Genomic DNA, 22,673 nt, shown 5'->3' with positions numbered 1-22,673 from the left:
GCAGCTGCAGTGTTCAGAGCTCTGAGCCTCATTATCACTGTCGCCGCAGCTCCGTGTTCGAGGCTACAACTCCAGCCCTAATTAAAAACCTCCCCTCCACCTCCCGCCTCTCCGCTCCCACTCCGCGCCGCAATGAAGGAATTTATCCGTCCGGTCCTGAAGCCTCTCTGCTCACAGAGATGAGGTCTCGGCTGACTTTTCCCCGCGTCGAGTGAAAACATCGAGGGAGAACGGACCTGTCGATTCTCAGCCACCCGGCAACTCCTGCAGCATCCTCCAGAACAAGAAAGAAGAAGAAAAAGAAATCACCTGTACTTCTTTTTTTGTTTCCTCTCAGACTGGACACAGACTGACTGCAGGCTGAGTGATAATCATCATCATCATACTAATAATAATTCTAGTTCTAAAAATGGATAATAACGCTGCAAATTCGGAGACATCGCAACTGATACACGAGAAGAACGCCAAAATGTATTCTCTGAAACTGCAAAGGTGAGGACATGTCATGTGTTGCGTGACTGCGGCTGCATGGAGGATAAGTTACCTGTGAAATGTGACATTTTGCATGCAATTTTATTTATTTATTTAATTTTTTTCAAATGTAAAAAAAAAAAAAATACTCAAGTTTAAAGAAAGTCTGACTTTTCTTTTAATCACAAAGTGTATTTTCTGCTGATCGATGCAGATTACATCTCACGCCGTGGCCGTTTGAGTGCCGTGAGCGCTGGTGTGTAACGCGCGGTGGGTTGTTACCGTGGTGCATGTTAAGCAGGGCTGCCGGCTCTCGCGGGCTGTTTTATGTGAATGAGCAAATTCATTTCCATGCTTGGCTTGTTTCTGGACAGCCTGTGACAAATGGCCCCGGGGCCAGCTCCACCGAGCAACGCTAAAAACTCATCATCTGTCATTAGGAGGGAGGCACGAGGCAGGTGCTCCCTGCTGCACGTCCGGTCCGCGTGAGGAGGGGGACTGGACGAGACGGAGACCACCGATAACACCTGATAACAGTACAGACATGCAGGTGTTTTTTTTTAAAGGTGCCACAAATACATCTGGAGACATTTATTATCTTTAATGTGGTGATGTGATAATATTTTTTGCCGATCAGGTAGGAGTTTAGGTTTAAAAAATATATAAATAAATAAATAAAACTCACTGGCCTGTAAAAGCATTAAAAAAATGTTTAGCACAGAAACTGACATTTTTATTCTCCTTTAAAAACGACAAAAATCAGCCTTAGCAAATAAAATGTAATATAAGGCGGAAAACAGGCCTACGTGTAGATTTTGGACATGTAGCTAAATAATTCATAAAAAAAACATTATTTAAGTTATTAAACAAAATAATAAAATTAAGAATAATAATCTAATAATCAAATGATCCGTTGTTTTTTTCGTCACCAAAATACCCCCCAAACAAACCAAATAACGCAAATAAATAAGATGGACTTTCTGCAACAGATTCCCTTCAGCTGCTGCACAAACACACCTGGCGGGCTTCAGCATCCCTCCTGCAGCCCCGTGTTCACGTTAGAAACATCAGCTCACACGCGGAGAATAAAAACCAATCAGGGGGGAAAAATATTTCTTAGTCGTCACATCTTTTAAAACGAGGCCTCCTGATGCATCTCCGCTCACACCTTCTAATCAATAACTGTGACAGGCTGCGGACTCTGAGGCAGCTGGAAGCGGTCTGGGACCTCACGTCAGCCGCTTCTCACTTTTCAGAGTCGGTCAGTCCTCCACGTTTTAAAAGGTCTGACGGGAATCTGATGTTTGAACGTTTTCTTGGAACTGCTGGGCTGCAGATATTTAGGCCTCTGAGAGATCCCGCTCACTGAGGTGCAGAAAAAATATCCTGCAAGAATGATAGAAATTATGACCAGGGTTGAGAGAGAGAGAGAGAGAGAGAGAGAGAGAGAGAGAGAGAGAGAGAGAGAGAGAGAGAGGTGCATATGGCACCACATTTAGGATTTCATGCACCATTTGCACCGTGTGTGTGTGTGTGTGTGTGTGTGTGTGTGTGTGTGTGTGTGTGTGTGTGTGTGTGTGTTTACTGTGTCATCTTCGGCATTTTTCCCAGCTGGCAGTAAAGTGGTTTATGCGGTCAGTGCTGGAGGAGGAAGTCCTCACATCTTTCAGTAGTTACATTAGAATACAAATAATCCGTTATAAGTAAAATAAACCTCACTAAAGTTAAAGTACACACAAATTTGCACCAAAACATACTTATATTACCAACAAAGATACATATATTTTATATCACTGGATTATAATTACTGATGCATTCATGTGTAAGCCGTCATGGAAAGGAACTAAGTCTGTTTATTTAAGTTCTGTCCCATTTTGAGGTACTTGTACTTTACTTGAGTATGTTTGTTTTTTTTTCAGCTATTTTATACTCCACTACATTTTGGGGGCAAATTGTGTACTTTTACTCCAATACATTTATTTCACTTTAACTAACTTTACTAGTTACTGAAGATGACAGGCTGCACCAGAGTCAAAGTAGTGCATTCCTAAATAATCTTTTGATCAGAAAAATACTGAATATGATAATCGACAAAGACGATAATGGGTCAACTAGAAGTATACGTATATAATAATTATAACTTTAAGACTTTTACTCAAGTACTATTCATGTGTGAGCATCACTAATGTTGCAGCCTGTAAAGATGGATCTAATTTAAGGTGGATCCTTTATTTACTTTATTTATTTTGTGTTGCTATAATGGCTCTCAAATTGTAACAGAGTTGAAGTATAAAGTAGCATTAACTAGAAGGACACAAGTTGGCCAAAATTGTACTTAACTACAGTGCTTGGGTAAATGTGCTTAGTTCCATTCCATCAATTGTGTCATCATTCTAGGCCCAAAATGTGTACAGCATTATCTATATAATATACTATAATATACATATTTAAGAGGCTGAGAAGAGTGCGCTATTTGCAATTTTTTTGCATGATTTGTTGATTGATCGATAAACACCATTAATAACCTAGGAACCCAAAATGGTTCTGATTAACGACTTACAACTGAACTAAAAAGCATTTATAAATGGTTGATCAACGTCAATAAATCCATTAGTACTCATGAAACAAAGGTGCCGTTTCATCAGCGGTGAAAGTATCTAATTACAGCTACTCTAAGGCCTTTCTTGGAATACTCATACTTCTGTGAGTATTTTTTAAAATTCTGTTATTTTACGTACTTACTGTAACGATTTTCAGCACTGGTTCCGCAGCTACTTTTCAAAAATATATTTAAAAAAACAGCTGAAATAACCTCTCGGTCACACACTAACAGCCATCAGGTCTTTTCATGACGTCCATCTGTAAAGTAACCTTACTGACAGCAAACAAGACTTCTGGTGTACAGATGTGGGGAAACGCCAAATCTGCCAGATCCCATGGGAAATTCACGAGTACACAAACATAAATGTTTTGGTCCCCAAAAAAGAGCCGGATCATGTGGACTCAACCAAGTCATCAACAAAATCCATGACGAGAGACCTCAACCATTTCTAGCCAAGGCACCGACCAGCCAACCAGGCAGCCGGGCTAAACCCTCCAATTAAAGCTGTTTTGTACAAGTTACAAAAAATATAAATCTGGGGTAATGTTGAGGACAAATAAAGCTGCTACTTTAATCACAGTCTGTGTTCATTTAGCTGAAGGGTTGGTGGTGTTGTGTACAGAAAATCAACAGATTCCCTTTCACATCACTCCTTGTAACTTACCATCAGTCTCAGTGAAGTCACCCAGCTGTATTTACAAAAGCCTGTTAGGTGGATCGTTTTTCTCAGCGATAATTGTGATATTCCTGGCAGCATAATTGGCCGAGGGTTAATGTGTGTCTGGCAGGAGATGCTGGATCCGTCACTGCTGCTGCAACTTCCACAGAATCCCCCAGATAACAACCAGTGGAGCCAGACTTCTCATGGACTGTGGTTACCAGACCTGTCCAACTTGTACTCTAGCCAAGATAAGTTTAACTTAATGTCCCTTAAGAGAGTTAGCAATGTTAGCCCGCTCAAAGAAGGTTTTTCAGAGGCAAAATATACTGATATCATCTGAAACGATTTGAGTAAGCATTTAGCTCGTTTAGATAGTTTTAAAGCAGCTAAGCACGTATAATAATTAGCAATGTTCACCATCTAAAACCCCTTACATACTTCACAAAAAACCCAATAACAGTGAAAAAAAGTTCAATCAGCTGTTTATTTTCAGGTCAAATGGCACAAGACACCGAGGTGGACACACTAATGTGCATGTATTGGTTACGTTTGAGGTGCGTAATATATACTGTTTATAATCCTGCAAGGGGAAATTCTTTTTTCCACTCACAACGAGCAGTGTTAGGGGTGTGTGCCTTGCTCAAGGGCACCCCGGCAATGCCCAGGATATGAACTAGCATTCTCCAACTACTTGTCCACATCATACTTTATTTAGTCCGAGCGGGACTTGAACCGGCAACCTTTGAGGTCCCCAAGCCAAGTCCCTACAGATTGAGCTATTGCCACCCCTAAAGTAAACACGTTAACCAATTATCTCCATTCAAAAAGCCCCAATAATTTCATGCAACTCACAGCAAAAAGGTGAAAACATATTTACAAAAATGTTGGCCAAATCATTTAAAGGAAAAGTTGATTTGAAATGGATCTGAAAATATGTTATTTATAGCATTTTTGAGCCAAAATTCTTCACTGTAGCTGCACCCGAGAATTGTCGAGGGTGTAAATAACATCTTCATTTCAGGGTGAACTTTTCCTCTAAGAGAAGATATAAAAAGAACCAGCCCAATCAGAACAACCTCCGATATGTTGAATCTTTACGTTTGATATGGTGAAACTTATAAGTTTCTTTATATCGCAACTTTTCTTCTCATAAGGTAAAATTTTGCATTTCATGTTGTGACAATCACACAAAAAACACTTTGCCAGGGATTGAAAAAATATCGTGTTTTGGCTTAAAAAACCTGGTTCTTTTGACACAAACACAGCAAGAAATTGTCTTGCTAAATACATCCAGCGGTTTTGTTGAAACACGGTCTCGAACAGTGGTCTTTTGCTCGGCGGCTGTCTGACACAGCTCTCATGTGTGTAGATATGTTGATCTGATACATATAAAACGTGAACATTTGGATGTAGCTGTGGTTTGCAGAGGTGTAGAATGCCAACATTTTATATTGGCAGCTGGGCTGAAGAAACACAGAGACAGTATGTAAAGACACATACTGATTATTAGGCCACAAACACATGTCCTAGCAAGTGCTAAAATAATAGTAGTAGCAGTAATAATAAGATTACCACCGAGCAGCACTTATCTCTCAGCATCCTTCCTCACTGCAGGCATTGTTAAATATACTATGGTGCTGCAGCTGTAATTAAATGCTCGATGGTTAGTTCTGCTTTCAGTGGACAGCTCTTCTGAGGTCTCTTCATATCACATAATTTCGCAGATCACTGAATATTCCCTCCGGCCCTGGCACCGCTCCTTACTCCAAGTGTCAGAGGAGAGAAGAGCCAACAGACACCACACACCTGCCCTGTGGGATATTGACTGACAGATGAACCCGGACATTTAGGAGACACAACGTAACCTCAGCCAAAGAAGAAAATCAGTGCATCAGCTGAAACAAACTTGATTGGATACATTACGTTACTGTAGGCGGGATGATGGCTACAGAAATCATTAAACTGCTCACTGAATGTTACTGTAAAGAACTTTATTACCTCTGGATTGCTTATCAAAGTGGTTTATTTGGAAGATAGCAGTTAAACAAGAGATAATCAATGATGACAGACATCAAAGAAGCAGAATCTCCGAAGGGTGTAAAAATCATTAACTGCACAAGTCTGAGTGCATTACCTACTTAGTGTATATTCAAATAAGAGCATTTGCTTATTTTGTTGAGCCTTTTGGACATTATAAAGAAAGTGTACATGTTTCCAAACCCAAATCTTAAATGTTATATTCATTAGGCAGACACTATTGTAAAGATTGAAGATACATTTATGTACATTATGTACATTTACCAACAAGACATAATAAGATGTACCTCATAGCAAATTGAATTATACAAAACCTAGAAACTATATGTTCTTTAATAGGCAGTAAACAATCAAAGTAATACCCCAATTACACTAATAAGACATAAAAATCCAATGTTCTTTATGAGACATAGTGTTGAATCAAACTTCGGGTTTTCATGTCATATTAATGTACTAAGAACATATTTAGTTATATTAGTTTTGTGTAATTTGTTTTTACAGCGTATGTCCGATCATTTTACAAGATGGTTGCATGACAAGATGAAGTTTCTAGTCCCTCAACTCACAAAAAAAGAAATGAGATGGGTGTAGTATAAGTGAAGTGTGGAGGATGAGTTAAAGAGGCTCACAGCCTGAGAAAAGGAGCTGCTCTGTAGTCTGGTGGTACGGCGGTGGATACTTCAGTATTGCTTGGCTTCAAGGTGACTTGCTAATCTTGCTAATAAACGCTGTATTTGGAAAAAATGATGAAAAGGAGGAGCTGTCAGTGACCTGGTGGCAAAAAGGAGTCAGTTTCTATGTAAGCTCATGAGAAACTACTTCTTACTTGATTTATTACCTCAGTAAACGGTTTCCTAATGAGTTCATGGTCTCAGTCTCTAGTCTCAAGTCTTCTTCACTACAGAGTGATGTTCATTTTGTAAATAAAAGATTAAAATAAACATTAAAGCAGGGTATGATTTCGGGTGTGGCTACCTTAGCATGTTTTGGGGTTTTCAGTCGGATCCAATTAATATTCTCCCCAACTGCACCCTCTCATCCAAATATCGTCACTACTGGCACCAAAAAAACAATGACGATGGCCATAATGCCAAACTTTAGGCTTTAAATGGAAGTCCACAAAAAAGGCAACACACCAGAGGTAAAAAACAGCTAAAGGATCATGCATATCTTGATCCTCTCAACAGAAACAATATACAGTATAATAATAGCTTTGTTTTGCAATATAGCAAATTGTGCATTTGGACTGTAAAGGAGAAAACATCAGTGTGATGCTCCGTCCAATGAAATCTGACTGGTTTAAATAGCCATTGAAAAGTCTCCTAACCCTCTTCATTTAAGGTTAAGTACCCTAACATGACTTTAATTAGCAAAGATTTAAAAGTGCTGCTGGGGTAGCAACTCCAGCAGGTGGGCAGCTTTGGCAGGAAAAGTGTGTTGAGTTTGAGTGAGAACTAATTACCTCATTGATCAATCGAATCAACTCTCACTGCGCTACTTATTACCCCTTCAAACTAATTAGGCTACAATTAAATAGTATACATAATACCTGTTTATGGTACTTGGTTGAAAAGATGCGACATCCATTTTAAGATGCCAGAACCCATACTGACACGTTTATATGGAGACACGTGGGGAATGTCTCTGCAAGCATAAATTTAAGACTGCCATTTGATATTTTTACCTTTAGGATGTCTGATGATATTGCAGATATTTATCAGGAAAAAATTGGCTTCAGACAACTCACATTAATAAAACTGAGGTCCCAAAAGGTTTTGTATTTTTAGAACTTGTAAACACAAGATAATGACATGTGCGAAGATTAAGTAATGTCCAGCTTGTATGGGTTTTGTGATACAAAATATGATTCCCAGGACTTCAGAGGCTCTGTACTCAAACTACAATCAGTTAACTAAAACTTTAAACAATTTCAAAAAACTACATAAAGGAGAACAGTAAACCGAATTAGCAGCCATAGCAGTGACAGATTGTTGTTCAGCTGCAAACGGAGTACCACAAAGCACAAAGCTCCTGAGCCAAAGAAAACGGCAGCGTCGGCAACCCACTCCTTTAGCGGCTAATGTTAGCATAAAGCACACACGCGCTTGGCAGCCTTTTTCATTCTGACGTCCATTCGTGACTGTTCTTTGGCTTGTGTTGACATTACATATTATGCATCGAACAGAGTTGTTTGTTTATGTATTTATTAGTCTAAAAAGCTAAGACAGTGTGTCGAATGTAGCAAGCAACTAGCTACTAATTCCCCAGCTGGCCATCCAGAGCTACAGCACTACAATGTAGGCTGGCAGCACACGCTCATGTGTTTTGGAGGTGGGATTTTATCAGTTGGAAAGACTCAATATTTAGCTTGCTTTTGACAGTTGTTAGAGTTTTACCAGCCCCAGCTTTAACATCAGCATGTTAGCATTGTCACTCTGAGTATTTTAGCAGGCCAATTATGTTATATTTAAGACAACTCACTGCTAAGTGCTACTTTACACACCAGGTAGCATAGAATATAATTTTACTTTCCATGTTAGGTAGGTAGATTTTGATCACATTGCCGTGAAGTGTCAGAATAACAATCGATGAGTATTAGGCCAAAAATCATGTAATCATTTGGCTGTTACATGGATAAACTAGTAAAAAAAGTGGGTATTGCTAAATGTAAACAAAAGAATAATTGTTTAATCTTTGAAAATGTTGATTTAGTCTTTAAAAAAGAACAGAAAATCTCACTAATATTTAGGCTTTAAGAAAAACTAATGAAAGAAACGCTTTAGCTATGTGAAAACACAGTTAGCTTACAGAAGCTAGTGAGATGCTAGCCAGGAAGGTTGTATTTTAAACAGCTAATTCTTCTGCTTTGATAGTGTGGTAAATACATTTGTTCTACCACACAATGTCTCCACATTTTGTGCATATTCGTTGTGTGTGTCTTCATTATTGTTTGCGTTGCTGTAGTTGTTCACCATTGTTTTCATCATCTGTATTTGGTTGAGCATATTTTGCACTAATGTTGCAAAGACTATGAACCTTGTCTGCTTTTTTTTTTCACCCATCAGAACAAAATGCTCACCATTGAACATAACATTGCCCTCAGGCTTCAGAGCACTCAAGTGTGTATACTATATGTGCTGTGTGTATGCAGGCTATGTGTGTGTGTGTGTGTGTTGCGCTTCTGTCCGTGTGTTTGGGGGGGTGTTTGCTCTCACGTCCCAGTGGTATAATTGAACAGAATCTGTTTTCCACTCGGCTGCATCTTTTCGGGTTGGACATCCCGTAAGACTTTAAGTGTGTGTATGTGTGTGTGAGAGAGAGATAAAGGCTAACAATGAAACACTGGCAATCTCCCATGTGAAGAGAGTGACATTAAGTGTGTGTGTGTGTGTGTGTGTGTGGTTATCTGAAGTGAGCCCAAATTAGTTTTTTTCCACCTCATTACCCACATCATCGCAGCCTTCCCTCAATGCACTTGGCAAGAATAGCAACCTGGGCGTGTGTGCGTGCATTTGTGTGTGTGTGTGTGTATGTGCGTGAAGAAAATGGAGAATTCAGCGTTTTGTTCAGTTCTCATGATTAAAATCCAGCTCGTTGTAATGTGTCGTCAGATGTGAAGTAGCCTTTATCTGTAATTGTAATTCCCAAGTTGAAACATTAACGTTCACTCTAAACACGTAGCAATGTCAAAATAATCTCTATGTAGTCAGATATGCTATTTGATTGAGAACATGCAGAAGAATCGATCAATAATGGAGAAACCTGAATATGAATGGCTCAAGGGATGGATAATTATTTGACTTTTTCTTTAGCGCCACCGTGAGGTTAACCTTTACAGACATTTAGTTGAAGTTTCCTCACAACTATTAGATGTTTTGCCATCAAATGTTCTCCACGTGTCCACGCCCACTTCGCTGATCTCCTGACTTCTCATCAAAACTCAGAGAACCTTCTAATTGGGAGCGGCAAAGTGAGATGCTAACTGCTGCAGACGCTAGCACATGAAACTAAGATTGTGAATGAGTTGCTGCCTACTCTGAGTGGAACATTAGCATTTCTTCCAATTCAAATCACAATAACTGTGTGTGGTTTGTCCAAATGGCGTTGTCTGACCGAGATGTTCAAGACGCGGTTGCGCATTCGCCACTCCGATCGGTTAGTGACAAACCCCTACGACTGGGTGCAGCAAAATGAGATGGCTACCCAGAGGAAACGAAAATTGGAAAAGAAATCTCAGTAGTGTCTCATTCATTTCTCCTAGACAACTATGAGATCTATGTGAGACCAAAGTGAGGCTGTGGCTGATTTCTCCTGTTTCTCAATTGTTTCTCCTGAGAAACAGGTGCAGAAAATCTCAACTTGGGCTCCCTGTAAGTTTCAAAGAAGATCTCATCAAGCTCTCAATGAAGTTCTAGAATGTCTCCTCAGTGATGGAAAGGAGCAAGGTTTAAGTGGTAAAGTCTCAAGTCTCACCTGTTGCTCCTAAGGAATTTTAGGAGAAACAAATGAGAAATGTTTGAGACCAAAAAAGACTACAACGAGACTGAAATGAGAACTCTCACTGAGCTCCTTTTTTTACGTCTCCATAGCCATAAAGGAGCAAGCTTTGAGCAGTAACATTTTCCTTTGGGTAACTGTGGCACACTTTAATTCAATTCAGTTCAATTTGATTCAACTCAATGGGCCTTTATTGGCATGGAATCTCGAAAACAATATTGCGGAAGTATAAAAGTGCAACAGCAATACGAGCATCAAGAAAATTAGCCTTGCTTTTTTCCTCGTTAGCCAAGGATAATGACATCTATAATTTAACGGCTGTCTAGCTCTATATTGCATTTTCGCAATCAGGGCTGAAATTGGGCTGAACTTAGCTGAAAATTGGAAGTTAGTCTGATCTTAGGGTCATGTATAGTTAGGGTCTGCTTGATGCACTAAAACATCTTTTATTTAATTAAAATCATTTAGGCTAATCTTACCCTTATGAAAAAAACATAGCCCAGTATTATCCTAAATGTCTCAATGTTAATCGTCTTGCAAATCACCAAACCTATGCTTACTGGGTAAAAAGCTAAAGGAAAGAGGAGTGTTTTCATTCACACGCCCCACCTCACTGTTGGCATCAATCGATTTCACAAGCTTCTTCAGTGGTTGACCGATCTCACTGTTCTTCCACTTTACTGAACATTGATTGTAATTCACTTATCAGAAGAGTATCTGTTTCCGTTTATCATAGCACTTTCAAACAACATTATGCTCTGCAGCAACATTTACTCAAAAAATCAATTCACTCAGCGCTCTAATATACTGCAGGGTGGAGTCTGTTACAGAGTGACGGTGAAAACCGGCATTACTTCAAACTGAGACGGCTTTGACAACTGTACGAATGTCAGGGATGATCCATCCATGACCTCATGAACACATCCCTTCTATATCCCTGCAGCGCCTTCCCAGACTCCAAAGATCCTGACTTTCCTTTTAAAAACGGAGGCATGGCCGGCGCCATCGAGCTGAAGCAACCCGTAGGTGCCCACTGCCACGGTGCCAAAGCCCTGGTGTGTGAGGACAGTGTGGACAAGCTGTTGGCCAAAAAGAAACTCTACATCGCCTCAGCCGTCTGCCTCGTCTTCATGATCGGCGAAGTCATAGGTAAAAGTTCATACACTCAATGAGAACAGAAGGTTTGATTCTCAGTGATGTTCATTTTCACCATGAAAGGGGGTCAAAACAGCTGCAAGACAGGTCAAAAAGATGTTTCATCAATGTTTGTTTGTCCTACGATAATGTGCTTACCCAGTCATGTCTTGGAACACTCTTAGTTGTGTCCTGTCTTGTCTCAATTGTTATGTCTTGCATCACTAAACAAAAAAATTAAAATATTTCCTACCATCTGACAAACATCAACTTAATCCACTGTGGTCGTTCATTGACAGGCTGGCGTAAATTTGACCCTAACGACCAGGTTTTGGTGTGGTGCATTGACGTATGTTGGCCGAACATGGTTGGCGTGAGTCTTTCCAAATCCTTCGAAAACAGCTGCAGAAACTATTCTGAGATTTTGACTTTGTGCACAAAACCTGGAGAATTGTCTACTCTTGGGCAAACTAAGTGTGCAGTTAAGTTTAAGACAATGCCATTCAAAAGGGAAAACCGTCATATCACACATCCATAACAGGGATTTACCTCTTCTATTTAAAAAAAAAGAAGATCTTATTCAGACACTGATGGGACTGTGATGTAAATACTGTTCTGCTGACATCTTGACTAACTGCACGTTTCACCCTAAAACAAAGAAACTACAAAGAACTTAAAACTTTTTATAGTCAGGAGTGTAAAATGGCTCACAGTCATTGGCTGATTTCCCGGACGTTTATGACGATATAAAATAATATTGCATTTCTTTTACCCGAGGCATTACCCTGTGTCTAAGAATTAATACATTTCCTATTTTGTAGCTGCATTAAATAACAGAATTAACAAACCTTTAAATGGGCTGAGATGGATGTTATTAAGGGTGGAGGGTGCTTTCACGGTCGGCGACACACTCCTCATCAGCAGGTTTTCTTTATAACTTGATAAAAGCTGAAAACAAAAAGGGAGTCAGCGCGGCTAACTCATATTTCGTGGTTTTGTTCTGGTTTCCTCCAGGAGGCTACCTGGCTCACAGCCTGGCCATCATGACTGACGCAGCCCACCTCCTGACGGACTTTGGCAGTATGATGGTGAGCCTGTTCTCTCTGTGGATCTCCTCCAGACCGCCCACCAAAACCATGAACTTTGGCTGGCACAGATCAGGTCAGGACGACAGATCGGACACCTCTGGGTGGATGGGTGGAGTGAGGCAGGAGGAGAAGAAGATGAATGGATGTTGAAAGTGATGGATGATAATTGGGTGAACAATATAGTACATTTACTTATTGATATTTACATGTGAGAGTCATTGATTAACAGACGGGTGGTGGAAACACTCCTTGGTTAAAATCTTGATGCTTTAGACTGGTATATATTTTACATCATCCGCAGGTGCACAGTGCTGCTACTGTTATTTTTCCTTTCCTGAAGGTGGTGCCTGTTCGCAACACAATCGCCAGAACAGCTGCTGGCAATGTACTTTTTCTTTTTTGTTCTGCAAACCACCGATATATTGAAAGTTTATATTCTTTATGTTGCAACTTTATGTTTCTTCAGGTTCAGTTTTTAATGTGATGTTGTGACAATGCTGTGGTCATGCTCCAGTTAGGTTCGGCACAGGTTAGGGTTAGGCAGCGATCATGTTTTGGCTTAAACCACCTGGTTTTGCTGCCACAAACAAGGCTGAACAATGTTTTAACAAAATAAATTTGGGATCCTGGGTCTTCCAGAGACTTGGATTATGGCAGACAAGCTGTATGTATGTATGTAATGACTGAATTGTATTTTTTCTTGGGTGAACTTTTCCTTTAATGTGTCTCTGTCTCATCCAGATGGAAAAAGTTGTTGTTCAGCAGGAAAACAATCACTGGCATCACTTTACCAATCTCTGGAGTTTCTTTTCCACCAGCTGTTTTAAACCCTATGTGTTGGAGAATCTTTACTTGTAGCAAAATTTGTCAACCCCTTAAAAATAAGCTGCTATTAAACTGCATTCAAAGCTGTGATTGTTAACACGCCTTTGCTCCATGTGTCTAACTCCTGACTCTACTTTGATGATCTGCCTCTGAGCGATGCTGTCTGTTATTCAACTTCACGTCCCACTCTTGGTTTTCAGATGGCGTGTGTTTTGTGATGAATTGTGTTACTATGTGATTAACAATCCCTCCCTCCCTCCTCGTGTCTCCACAGAGATCCTCGGGGCGTTCATCTCAGTCATCTCCATCTGGATTGTCACGGGGGCCCTGGTCTACTTAGCCATCGAGAGGATAGTACACAACGACTACGAGATCAATGGCCACGTAATGTTGGTCACCTCCGGATGCGCCGTCATCGTCAACATAGTGTGAGTGGTTCTCGGCATAACGGGTGTTAATGTGGTAAATTATGGAGCTATAATAAAGTGGAAAATCTACCCACAAGTCCATGAGATATTTTTGACTAGAAATTACACAAATATACGGTGTAACATTTTGAGTTTTTGCAGCGACAGGCAGACAATCACCTCCTTCTCTCTGCAGCATGGCCTACATCCTCCACCACTCCACCACCTTCCACGCCCACGGCAGTGGCTACCACCAGATTGATGAGGATGGCCACAGTCCCGTCGCTCATGGACACTCCCACGCGCTCCTCGGTGGCCACGGCAACACGAGCGTCCGTGCCGCCTTCATCCACGTGGTGGGCGACCTGCTGCAGAGCATCGGCGTCTTGGTGGCGGCGATCATCATCTACTTTCGGGTCAGATATAGCACGCATTTGTGAAATACCAGTGTGAATTCTTCCCTTTTTTTGTCATAATGTTGGATTTTAGCTGGATTTTGACTAGTTTATTGTCTAAAAACTGCTGCAGGAGCTTTTCTGTAAAATAGTGTAAAAATAGTTAATTGATTTTGAAATTTTCAGCGTTAAAATACTCAAATTAGAGCATTTTAACTGAATATTCCTTTTGTAATATGTCTTAAATTAATCTAATAATACCTAATAAAAAACATCATGGTGTCCTATAAAAATATATCTTATGCATTTAAGCATTATTGTGGATGAAAGGGTGAAAGACTTCCATCATCTTGCAAGATGTTCCCTTGTTTTTGCCCTGGGCACTTTAATGGCTTGTGACAGTGGGAAAAAAACAACATCTGATGTCTCTTTGCTCTCTTCAAAGCCTCCTTAATTGCTTTTATCTCTCTTTCAGCCCGAGTATAAAGTCGCAGATCCCATCTGTACGTTTCTGTTCTCGGTCTTCGTCCTCTGCACCACCATCACCATCCTCAGAGACGTCTTTAGGATACTCTTGGAAGGTACTTGGAGATAAATGAACAGGCTTTTCTTTAAGGACGAGAGAGGGAAATTTGGGAAAAAGTTATCCTCCAGTGTGATTTATTGTGAAAAGAAATGTAGGGTTGTGGCATTCTACTAAACAACTGAAATAGCTGGAGATTTATCTTAGAATGTAAAAAAAAACCAACCCCCTAAAAAACTTGGTGAAAATGTCGATCAGTTTCCCAAACATGACGTCCTCATTGTCTTGTATTGTCCACAACCTAAAGATTTTCAGATTACTGTCATAAAGGAGGACAGAAACTTTAACTAACCTTAAGAAATGCTTAAACCGCTCAATGGATTACTTTGAAAGTTAGCGATTAATTGAACAGCTGACAAAAAACTGATAATTAATAGATGAGTTGCAGCCTTACATGTAGTTTCTTGGTATTTCTTGTTGTAAGTGCTGTATAGTAGATAACCTGGACTTATTTCAGTTTGTTGAAGACGTTTCACCTCTCATCCAAGACTGGAACTGGAGGGGAGTTTGCAGGCTTATAAACTCTGTGTGGGAGTGTCCTTTACGCCTCTGTAATGACACTCCCACACAGAGTTTATAAGCTTGCAAACTCTCCTCCAGAGCTCTGAGTTTCAGAGTCGTTAGGGCCACTTGTTGGTCCAACCGCCCTCATGTGGGTCTCTAAGGCTAGGTGAACCAAGGTGTGAATGGTTGTTTGGGGAGAGAACTCAGTACTGCACTGTAGGTGGGTGACAAGTTATGTCTTAGGCCACCTCCTCTGTTCAAAGATGGTTGTTCCAGTTTGACATAGATGGATTCCTTTACTACGCTTTCAAACCATCTTTCTTCTCTGACAGGTTTCTTATTTCTTGCTTTGTCTTTCTTACCTATATTTCTTTATTTTTTTCACATTTTCAAAATAAAAATCTTGATCTAATCTAGCGATGGCACACGAGTTGCAGTGGATACGACCATCACACAGAGCTGGGGTTTGTTTTGCCTGCAGCTGAGATCAAGCTGTCGAGTTTTGACCTGGTTGACAAGGTCACATGACGCTCCGGGCTCTCACGTTCTTTGAAATCTGAAACATATTTTTAATGTACTGAAGGCCGTCATGTGGAGGTTAAATCTCCGCACACATCAGTAGACATGGGCTCATGTTTAAATTACATAATCTCTGCGCTGTACATAAACACGCAGACCTCAGTTGGCTGTTTCAACTTTAAAGTTTTTGCAGAACAAAGAACAAGAGCGCAGATGGTCACGTCCCGGGGATGTCGCGTCAATATTTTTGGGGACATTTGAAAATTCTCCATGCACATCAATGAACTTCCTTTCAAATGCCCCTCGCAAAAAGTAACGCCAGAGGCAAATTCTTTAAAACAGTAACAACAGAAACAGGCCCGTGGTGAAGGAATGACTTTCATGTATGTTTACTGAATACATACTTCTGTCATGGCTTTGTCTTTCGGCAGCAGTGGGAAAATGTAGCAAATTAGGAAATGTCAAATTAGACTTGAAGATAAGTGAAATGAAATATGTTACTAGGAAGCTGAACAGGCTTTTTTTCTTTATCATCCTCAGAAAAAGCCACTGTATCCTGTCCGTAGCCATACATAGCAGACTGTGCTTTGCATAAAATGACACATCTCGGGGGCTGCTGTGTATTAATGTGTGTTCTGTTGTTTTTCAGGGTCTCCTAAAGGAATCGAGTTTAACTCTGTGAAGGAGGTGCTGCTGTCTGTGAAGGCTGTGAAGTCTATGCACTGCCTGCACCTCTGGGCTCTGACTCTAGGCCAGGCTCTGGTCTCTGTTCACCTGGCCATAGGTAGTGAACACAACAATATATGCCTTATATATATTCATTTGTATCTCGCTGTCATGTTATAGCCTTGTTATATTAATCTTCTAAGATAAAAGGAGGAGTCAAACAGACTCACCGTGTTGTTTTTCCACAGAGGAGGGTGCTGACGCTCAGTCTGTGCTGCAGGAGGCCACCGATCTGCTCCACACCAAGTTTGGTTTCTACAGCATCACCATCCAGGTGGAGCTCTACTCTGAAGACATGAGCCACTGCTCCCACTGCCAGGACCCCAGTGACTGATACCCACACTGGACCGCACCAGACTGGACCCAACAGGACATGGAACGGGACTCAGGCACATTGTCATTCCCTCTGGGTGAGCTGGACCAGTGAGAGCTGTCTTCACGACGCAGCCCACTCTTAAAGGATGGAAAGAGTTTTTGGTTGCGTTCGCCATCAAGTCACAAGAAAGTAGACAACAAAATCATCCATGTGTTGGTGGTCAGAGTGCTGATGCTGGAGCTCCATGCTAACACGGAAAGGGCCAACTAAACTTAGCAGCTCCCCTCAAAGTCCCCCTTCAAACAAGGCTTGTGTAGTGCTCAACTTGTCAAGGTGACATGGAGCTTTTAAGAAATAATGGAATTTAACAAAAGAACTGGGGCGAAACTTTATGCCTAGGTGTTGGCCCATAAAGAAGTCTATCAAAACTAATAGAGCCTGAAGAAGACCTTTTCCTAAAAAATAGTTTGTGTCCTCAGAAAATATGCAAAAAAGCCACAAAACTTCGTCCGTCTTACCTCCATCATGTCATCTGAAATTCTGAGTCCTATCACAAAAACCACTAAACCCAAAGTAACATTAGTCCTATATATGAAATGAGTAGTTATTCAGAGATGGAAACATTCTTAGAAAAATGTAAATTTATAAAAGAAAAGGTGTTCACCAGAAGCGATCTCACAGATAGTTCATTGCAGCTCATTGCAGCTTGTTTTGTGTTGGCAACATAAGTCTTTGCCAACTTTAAGGACAAAAAACACTGTTAGGTTTAAGAAAATACCTGGTTTTGGTGTCCTGATATCTCTACGAATATACTTGCTTTTGTTGCTATTATCAAAGCTGGAAAATGTCCCGACGTCTCATCAAGAATAGTCAGCTTTGTTGCCTCTAGATATTATCAAAGCTGGATATTGTCCAGACATCTCATCAAAAACACCACGTTTTGCTGCCAGTAACATGGCTGAAAGACGTCTTGACATCTTATAAAAATGTCCCCCTTATGTGACTAGAAATTGTCCGGACATCTCTACAAAATACTTGTTTTTGTTGCAACTAAAAATGATATTTTTCTCGTCATCAACCAATCTTTTTACCCTCAGCCACCAAGTTCCTGCGCATATGATGTCAAAGTCGATGAGTCGTGTACCAACACTTTAACCGACTCGCAGAGTCGCTCTCCCAACTTGAGTGGTCGTTCACGTGAACTTTCCAAGAGTAATTTTTCGGATTATTCCGACATCACATGATGAAAGTAGCTGCTGCTGGTTAAAAACACTGCCTAACTTTTTGTATTTCATGTAAATTAGGGGAAAAACTGCCAAGTATAGAACTGTTCACAACTACTTTACAGCTTTGGGTCCTCTACTTGTTTTCTACAGTAACTATCCTGATAATGCTACTTCACCACAATATGTTAGCATGGAGCACCTGCTGGACACACATGGATGAATTTGATGTCTGACGTTCACTCACTCTTGTTAAACTGCTGTCCGCTACAGGCCAGAGATGAATCAGCAATGCTACTGCAGATGGTCAGTCGTGATATTTTCTAGGCTTTTTTTTGTGTTGTCGCTAAAAATGGTCTTTGTTGAGCTAAAATCATTGCAAACATTGAGGTAAGGTAACATCCACCATACCGATAAAAGTTGTCTTTTAGGGACGGAGAAGCATGATTGATACCTCTCTAAAAATCTACATTTTGTATATAGTTGTATGTTGCCTTGGGAAGATCACAGGCCGAGGGCATAAGGACTTTTAAACCTGCTGATTCACCAGTGTCGTGTTAAAAAAATGAGAAAGTACGCTGATGATTAAATGTTTGAAGACACCTTTTAATCTACAAAATCTGCACTATTTGTCGCCAAGTTGACCCCAAAGACAGCAGCCATAAAAATGAATTCAAGACTGACAGACACATCAACTGATCGGTCATGATGTCAGTGCAGCTTTCAGCCAATTGTCACAGATATAGTCGAGATAGTTCCAATCTTACGCACGTACAAGCTGTTTGATTTGAACAAGGCCTGGTAGGATCCCTCACATACCCCTTTTCGAGTGCTGGTTCTGGGCCGGTGCTAGTGCTGGTTCAAAAGTTTGTTCAACCCGTGAACCTTTAAAAAACCCGTTTGTTTTTCCACAGGCATGAGTGCCACTGTAGTGTCACTGTACACATTTTCAAATTTACCAGCATCATTAGGAACAAAGATGAGTAGGCTTGGTGTCGTTCTGGAACCAGTTTTCCTGACCAGGAACCAATTCTTTGGCTCCGAACCAGCACCTGAACCTCCTTGGTTGAAAAAGGTTGACACTGGTCTTAAACCCTGAGGTACCCTGGAGTAAACTGTCCCAGTATTACCTTTACACATCGCACTGTACTGTGTTCTTCATCATGCTCATCTTCAAGTGTCTGTCGTATATGTAATGATTCAGTTAAATCTGGACTTGACCAATCTCCTACTGTACTGTACTGTTATATTTCATGCCAAAGATAGTCTGCTTCATGTCAGAGGGGTTTGGAGGATCATTAGAGTCAGATATCAAAGATTAGTGAACATCTAGACTTAAAAAATTCAGTGGAAAAAGGAGGATTGACTTGACATGGAGTTGTTGCTGTTTAAGATACTAACAGCGTTAAATCTGAACTCATTCCAGGCTATTCTTCTGACAGTTTTGTTGTGGTACGGGCATTCTTTGGTTTGTCAGGTCACAGAGAACTGCCCCCAGAAGAGTTTCCATAATAGTGGGCACGGTATCGATTGAGCAGAAGGAAAATGAGTAATTGTCAGACTGAGAAAGCATGCAGCTGCTCCCACTGTCAACTCTGAGCGGACGCTCAGGTCTGAGGGCAGAAATGATTTAGTCCTGCTGTTGGACGATTAGTTTCAGCTTCTCGCTGTCATCCATCTCGTCTATCTCTCCTTCCTCCTTTAGCCCCGATGTTACTCATCCATCTACTATATGTGTCTGTGTTCCCTGAGCTGTCATGTATCCATCCATCCATCCATCCATCCATCCATCCATAAGGAATAACTTACTGTGTAACATTTGCCAAATTTACAACAAGGGACATATAATGAAGAATTTGTCTTAGAGTCATAGACAGCATTTCAAAGTTTATAAAGTTTCCCCAAACTCAAAAAGCTGTATTTAATTTTTTTTTTTACCTTAATAGAGGTTGGCTTAAGTTTGGATGGTTCAACCAACGTAAAGTCCATTCTTAAAACTGGTCTTGACAAAGCTGTCTAGGCTTAATAAAGACCAGTGGATCTTCCAGGTAGGCTAACACTAACCAAACCTTGCCTTCCCCTTACCTTAACCAGGACCACAGAAATCTTGTTTTGATGCATTAGGACCGTTTTTTGGCTTGGACCTCAGACTCCCCATAAGCCCAGATATCAAAAAAAGATTCTGTAAAATGGTGGATAAATTCTTTTGAACATCACAACCGCGACAAAATGACTCGTTTCACTGTCAGAATTTGATCCGTTCAGTTCAATAAAATTCAAAGTCTAGAAGACCCACACAATTATATTATCTCTGTTCAAGTTAGCCAGCTCGATTGGCTGAAATCTCTAGTGGGTAAACTTTATGGGCCGCACAACACGGAAGATCCGTTTTTTTGGCTTTAAATCGCCACTGAGCAGCTTTCATAGGAATGAACAACACTCTGCCTCCAACACTGAGTCTAGATTTTAATGTAACGTCCTAGATTCAGCCCCAGCTATACATGAAACAATACAGTTCAGCTTCCAGCTCTTCAAACAGTGCAGTTCAGCTCCCGCCTGCCCATCGAGCAATGCAGTTCAGCTCCCAGCTTTTCAACAGCAAGCAATCACACCGCAGTCCCTTCAGAAATTGCGTTCTCTAGTGGAAAGGTTGCTTGATAAGCAGAGGACCCTTTGGAATTTAATTCAGTTTTGGGTTGATGGTGGTGCTAGAAGGACAAAGAAGAATCTCTGGGTACCACAGTTATTCCCTGCATGTTTCATGGGACCAGCTTTGGCGGTTAAAACTTTGGACTTGGGTAAAGAGAATATTTTTGAGGTCATTGTCCACCCATAAGAAAAGCCAACAAGCCAGTTGACATGCCTGTAATGTTTCGCAGCTACTATAAAGTGTTGATGTTGTTAGTTTTTCTCCCCAAGAAAGGACAATTGTACAATGTAAACGCTGAGTTGACATCCATTCTGATCCAAATACTTGCATGGTTGTTCGCTGTTATTCAATATCATGTACAGTAAGACGTTTCTTGTTCAACTGCCAATCAGAATATGTTGATATACCATGTGGAGGATTAATCAAAAGGAAAGATATCGTCTTTAAAATTCTATATTTTCACCAATTTTTAAGGAGATCCTGTATATTTAAGTACGTTTTTCCAAAAATGTATGGACCCAACAGCTATGGAGTTGAAACAAAGTGAATGTAATAAAGACCAATGCATTTTACTGTTCTAGTTTTGATATACATGCACACTGAAGTTCTCCTCTCCAGGCTGTGGTGTCAAACTTGAGCCAAAGTCTTTCTTTACAGTCGGATCGAGTTCATTTCATTCCAGAGTAACACTGTTCCCGTTTGTTCACTATGGAAGTCTAACGTTTGAGAATGCTCTGTATCGTGCTGTCGATGTCTTTGTGTGACCGTCGTTGTAAATATGTCAAATATTGTGTATTTTCTGTGTATGATTTTGTGTACACACGTGTAAATACGTTTCTCTCTCCTTGTACAATCGGTCTGTGTTCTGGTGATGTTGCATAAATCCGCGTCACATCTGTGAGGTTTGATAGTTCATTTTTATGTGTGGAGTTTTTTTGTAAAGTGAAATAAAAGACTGCAGATGACGGGTGGTGATTCTTCTTCTTTGTATATCCTTATGTTCTCCCACCTGGAGCAGCGCTCATCTTTCAGTTATTCTGGCATCTAGTTTGACTTGGAGCTTGAGCATTTCTGTTAGGATATCCTCTGTGTTTTGACTTGTGTTCTCAGCTTCATCTAACCGCTCCTCAGACTGCCCCGGCTACGTTTGTTTTAACAGTGTCCTCGTTTATGTCCTCAAATTTCTCTCTGTTTTCCTGGATAAAGCCCCTCAGCTCCTGAAAAGCAGCTACAGATTGGCAGCCTCGTTTGTCATATATTTCTGGTTGCCGTGTGTTTTTCTTGTGGTATACATGCTGCCCCCTTTCATTTTGAGTTTGGTCTGATAGGCAACTGTCTGGGTGTTGTTTAAGTCTAAGCAGCAAGGATCAGACAATCAGTCGGTCAAAACTAAATTTGTTGCCTACTATTCTGATAATTGGTGAATTGTTTGAGTCACTTTTCAGTTAAAAATATCAAACATTTGCGATTTCCAGCCTTTTAAATGTGAGGATTTTCTGCTTTTCTTTGTCATTCATGACAGTAAATGAGTCTTTGTGTTTTGGACTGTTGGTTGGACAAAAGAAAAAAACGTTAAAATGTCATTTTATCAAAAGGATTACTTGATAAACGCAAAAACAGTCAGATTCCCAGATAACGAAAATATTTGTTAGTTGCTGCTTGAACTAGGTCACTTAAAGGAACAAGATTAGCCAGTTTAGACCAGAACCCTATTTGTAGTGGTTGACCGATATTATTTTCCCTGCCAATATTGATATTCATTTGCAGCAAATATTAACATCTTAGTGTCAAAATTTAGACAGATGGCTGAATGTAACCTCAAATTTAGTACAATTTTGAGGTACTTTACCTAAGTATTTCCATTTTCTGCTGCTCCACTAGATTTTTTGGATAACTTTCGATACAGATTTAGAATGATTAGTTGTTATTTTTTGGCAAACTGAAAAACAACAAAAAACCCAACACACTGATAACTGGGAAAATGCTTTATATTGGCTACAATAAATGCCCAGGACGATAATTGGCCTTTCCCTAC

The 22,673-nt window shown here is 40.4% G+C and overlaps 1 protein-coding gene across 1 annotated transcript; it reads left to right on the top strand.

The window, feature by feature from the left end:
* On the top strand, nucleotides 1-21,603 carry slc30a2 (solute carrier family 30 member 2). Its single transcript, XM_030404501.1, has 8 exons — nucleotides 1-492; nucleotides 11,212-11,417; nucleotides 12,417-12,563; nucleotides 13,590-13,743; nucleotides 13,919-14,138; nucleotides 14,593-14,698; nucleotides 16,373-16,507; nucleotides 16,638-21,603. Exons 1-8 carry the CDS (start codon nucleotides 410-412, stop codon nucleotides 16,781-16,783), a joined length of 1,197 nt encoding a protein of 398 aa, XP_030260361.1. The 5' UTR covers nucleotides 1-409; the 3' UTR covers nucleotides 16,784-21,603.
* The last annotated feature ends 1,070 nt before the right edge of the window (nucleotides 21,604-22,673 follow it).

The sequence above is a fragment of the Sparus aurata genome, chromosome 22 (genome assembly GCF_900880675.1).
Source record: "Sparus aurata chromosome 22, fSpaAur1.1, whole genome shotgun sequence".
In the NCBI taxonomy this organism is placed as follows: Eukaryota; Metazoa; Chordata; class Actinopteri; order Spariformes; family Sparidae; genus Sparus; species Sparus aurata.
The sequence above is the reverse complement of the archived record's forward strand: the minus strand, read 5'-3'. Positions and strand labels throughout refer to the sequence as shown.

Bases quoted from the DNA above. Each gene is read 5' to 3' on its own strand.
- slc30a2 (XM_030404501.1), top strand. From the start codon at position 410: ATGGATAATAACGCTGCAAATTCGGAGACATCGCAACTGATACACGAG. The intron at 11,418-12,416 runs GTAAAAGTTCAT...GGTTTCCTCCAG, and splicing joins CATGATCGGCGAAGTCATAG to GAGGCTACCTGGCTCACAGC. The intron at 13,744-13,918 runs GTGAGTGGTTCT...TTCTCTCTGCAG, and splicing joins GCCGTCATCGTCAACATAGT to CATGGCCTACATCCTCCACC.